Source organism: Pyxicephalus adspersus, chromosome 6 (assembly GCF_032062135.1).
Source record: "Pyxicephalus adspersus chromosome 6, UCB_Pads_2.0, whole genome shotgun sequence".
Lineage (NCBI taxonomy): Eukaryota > Metazoa > Chordata > Amphibia > Anura > Pyxicephalidae > Pyxicephalus > Pyxicephalus adspersus.
In genome coordinates, this window is record NC_092863.1 from 96,748,835 (window position 1) to 96,752,851 (window position 4,017).

Genomic DNA, 4,017 nt, shown 5'->3' on the forward strand with positions numbered 1-4,017 from the left:
TACTTCCCCCACCTCCTAGATTGTAAGCTCTTCAGGGCAGAGTCCTCTCCTCCTCCTGTGTCACTGTTTGTTTTATTTGCAAACCCTATTTAATGTACTGTAAATCCTGCTTATTACTAATAATAATAATATACAATATATATATATGTTCACTTTATTTGCCCAATCATGTGCACAAGATACAAGAACCAGGAATTTTCTATTTGCTATATATCTGATCTGATAACTGAATAGGTGTTGCATTCTCTTCCTTATAATATTAATAAATATATATATGTATTTTTTGAATTTATTTAAATGAAATCACACTATAGAAATATGAAATGAGCCCTTGTTTCAGCTGGCCCATCCTATACTACCTCCACCAGTGCAGTGCTGATCAGGCTGCCCCCATACATGCAGCCCCTTCCCTGGGAGCATGCTGTGCAGCTTGCAGTGGAGGTGAACTCCATATAATTCTATGGCAGTTGCAGCAGCAGGGCTGGTGGCACACACAGGACTCCAGGGCTATGAAATGTGATAATAAGCGCAGCTGCTGGGTGCGCGGCTCAGCCAATCAGCTGGGGGTAGCTGTGACGTAGCCGAGCTGACGTCACACCAATGGAGATTGAGCTGAGTTGGAGCAGAGAAGTTTGAGTAAGAGATAAGGAAGAGAGTGCCCGATCAGCACTGACTCCGACACTGCCGCGGCACCTCCACTGAGGGACTGATCACAGCAAAACCAAAGGGGGGCAGAGAAAGGACAAACAGCACAGAACAAGCAGGGAGACTCTGCTGGCCTCCTGGCATTGCACAAACTCTTTTCTCTTTGTGGATACACCAAGCTGACACCATTTCACTGTGGACATTACACCCTCTGTCAGACATGGGAGACATGGGAGACCCTCCAAAAAGTAAGCAGCCTTTTTATACCCTAACTGGGGGTCACCTTTTTTTTCTAAATGCCAGAATGTAACTGGAAAGGTGCCTGGATTTTTATTCTTTTGCATGTTATTTTTTTAATATATAAAAAATATTCTGCTCAGTGCTGGATGTTCCTGGAAATGTAGTTTTGGAAGCTGAGGTCACTGTTGGACTTGGGGCACAGAGGGGTGCCCATGCTATGCCACCAAGAGATTTCTTGCATGCATGCCACTTCCAGCCCTGCAAATTATACCTTTAATGATGAGTAGGATTTTGCCAACTTTATTCAGCAAATGCAGAAAAAAGGTTTTAAATTGAACATCACCTAGGAGCAGATCACCTACCTGGTTTAAAGGTACACTGCAGATTGCCATTGACAATCCCTAGCACATGATCCGCCTCCTATGTCAACGAGTCAAAGATCCTGATGGCACACATCAATTATCTCCCCCTCCAAAATAAAAAGCCACATCTATTTTATTTATTGTATTTTAAAAGCCAACACAGACCAAAAGCAAACCCTGGGAGGAGAGGAAGCACAAAATGACATAAAAAACTAAAATAAAAATGTATAGCACTGTATGATCAAAGCTAATCCTAATTTATTTTTATTTTGTTTTTCCAGAAAAGCGACTAATTTCACTATGTGTCGGCTGCGGAAATCAAATTCACGACCAATATATCCTAAGGGTGTCCCCAGACCTGGAATGGCATGCTGCGTGTCTCAAGTGTGCTGAATGCAACCAATATTTGGACGAAACTTGCACGTGCTTTGTTAGGGATGGCAAAACGTACTGTAAAAGGGATTATATCAGGTATGCCTCCAAGGAAAAATCAAAAACCCCCTTTTCTTTTATTTTTTTAAATCTAAAAAGGTGACATGGTTTATTTTTATCCTATAAAAAAGAATTAAAAAAATATTAAGGAAACATTATACATTTTAAAATATAGATTTTTTTATTATTTATTATTTATTTATTATTTATTCACTCTTCCTAGTGGCAGATTATTTTATTTAAATCCTTTTATGCAGTTAAATGTGGATTTGATTGATGGTAAATATAAAAACTCTGAAAAAAAAAGATTGATTTAATATTAGGATTTATCATTTTATTAAAAAATAGCTAAATTCAGCACAACGTACTAAAATAAAACACAAAATAAATGACCTGTTTTTTTGGGGCAGGGTTGTCTGCCTCCCTTATCTTATCTTTCCTGATGAATTAGACTGAACAGATCAAATTGCCCATCATTTGGAGGCAAACAATTGGGATATTTAGATAAAGGCAACTGCTTCCTTCCTCACATTAAAATCTGGGTGCTGATAAAGAAGTCTAAATAGCAGTTGTCAAACAACAGACACCCAAGCAAAAACTTCACTGAATGTTTTCCTGTTTCCTCCAATGCATCAGCGATGGCTTGAAAATTAAAAGCATCTTACAAATAATTGCATTTTTTTAAGCAACCTTTTATACGTTTTTATTTCCTATTTCTTTTATATTCTTTCATACATTAAATGGTATAGAACTGCAAAGCAAGCTTTAATATTTGTAAAAATAATTTTTGTAAAATAGATATTTATTTTTTCTTGTGTGACAACACAATTTTACATTTTTATGCTTATTATTATTATAGAATGGATTTAAAGTAGAGATTACCTGGTAGATTTTTATTATTATTTTTATTTGATTTCCCTAAAATTTCCAAAAGGAAAATTTTAATCATTTTTATGAAAATGTCTATGAATCAGTGGCTATGTAACACTTTTTGGGTTGTTAGATTTTTGCATGTTTTCTCATATTTTAGGCATGTGTCATGCTTACTGAAGGGTGATCAGCATTGCCTGGTGTGATTGTATTATTTTTTGTTCCTTGAAGGAGTAGATTTGCCCAGCATTTGTTGAGTCAGGCTGCACAATAAATAGAGTTGTGATAAGGGCAAGGACTTTCAAGGAGCCACTTGTATAGCAGTGACATTGCTGGGCAGCCCTATGGGACCTGATACTGAGCATGTATGTTGTCTCCTCTCTCCCCATTGTGCCGGGGCCCCGCAGGTTGTATGGGATCAAGTGTGCCAAGTGCAATATCGGCTTCAGTAAGAATGACTTTGTCATGAGGGCCCGCTCCAAGGTTTATCACATCGAGTGTTTCCGATGCGTGGCCTGCAGCCGCCAGCTCATCCCCGGGGACGAATTCGCGCTGAGGGAGGATGGACTCTTCTGTCGGGCGGACCATGATGTGGTGGAAAGGGCCAGCCTGGGGGCAGGAGACCCACTCAGCCCTCTGCATCCTACCAGACCCCTGCAGATGGCAGGTACTTCTTCTTTATTTTATTCTGCTGGGAACACCAACCAATGTCATCAGGGGGAGCATATAGGAGGGGTGCAGGGGTACCCCTTCCAAAAATGTTGGGGCTGTATAATGCATGCTCAAATAAATGTGTGCAGAGCTATAAGAGGGCATGCAAAGTCCAAAATACATTTAAATCATATATATATATATATATATATATATAAATATATATATATGCAAAATACACACATATGTACACTTTTAATATAAATATATATATATATATATATAGAGAGAGAGAGAGAGAAAGAGTGTGTTAGATTTATACTTTCATATTACTATACATATCTATATGCAAAATACACACATATATGTACACGGTTAATATAAATATATATATATAGAGAGAGAGAAAGAGTTTTATATTTATACTTTTATGTATATTACTATACATATCTATATGCAAGATACACACATATATGTACAAGTATAATATATAAATATATGTAAAGAGAGAGAGAGAGAGAAAGAGTATTTTATTTATATTTTCATGCATATTACTATACATAAATATGCAAAATACACAGATATATATACAATAATAATATATATATGTATAAAGAAAGATAGAGAAATAATTTTATATTTATACTTTCATGTATGTTTTCATGTATGCAAAATACACACATATATGTAAAAGTTTAATAAATATATATGTATAAAGAAAGAGAGGGAGAGAAAGAACGTGAGAGATTGGTTTATATACATGATATATAACAAGGGAGAGAGAAGAGTTTTATATTTATATTTTCATGTATAATAA

At 36.4% G+C, this 4,017-nt stretch overlaps 1 protein-coding gene across 4 annotated transcripts in view; it reads left to right on the plus strand.

Annotated features, from left to right (window-relative positions):
* Nucleotides 1–632: 632 nt before the first annotated feature.
* The window catches only part of ISL1 (ISL LIM homeobox 1), a 10,422-nt gene continuing 7,037 nt past the window's right edge, over nucleotides 633–4,017 (plus strand). For all 4 annotated transcript variants that reach the window (XM_072416687.1, XM_072416686.1, XM_072416685.1 and 1 more), the window contains exons 1-3: nucleotides 633–893; nucleotides 1,529–1,718; nucleotides 2,957–3,216. In XM_072416687.1, the coding sequence (XP_072272788.1) occupies nucleotides 866–893; nucleotides 1,529–1,718; nucleotides 2,957–3,216 (478 nt within the window). In that variant the 5' untranslated portion in view covers nucleotides 633–865. The remainder of the gene's footprint in view (nucleotides 894–1,528; nucleotides 1,719–2,956; nucleotides 3,217–4,017) is intronic.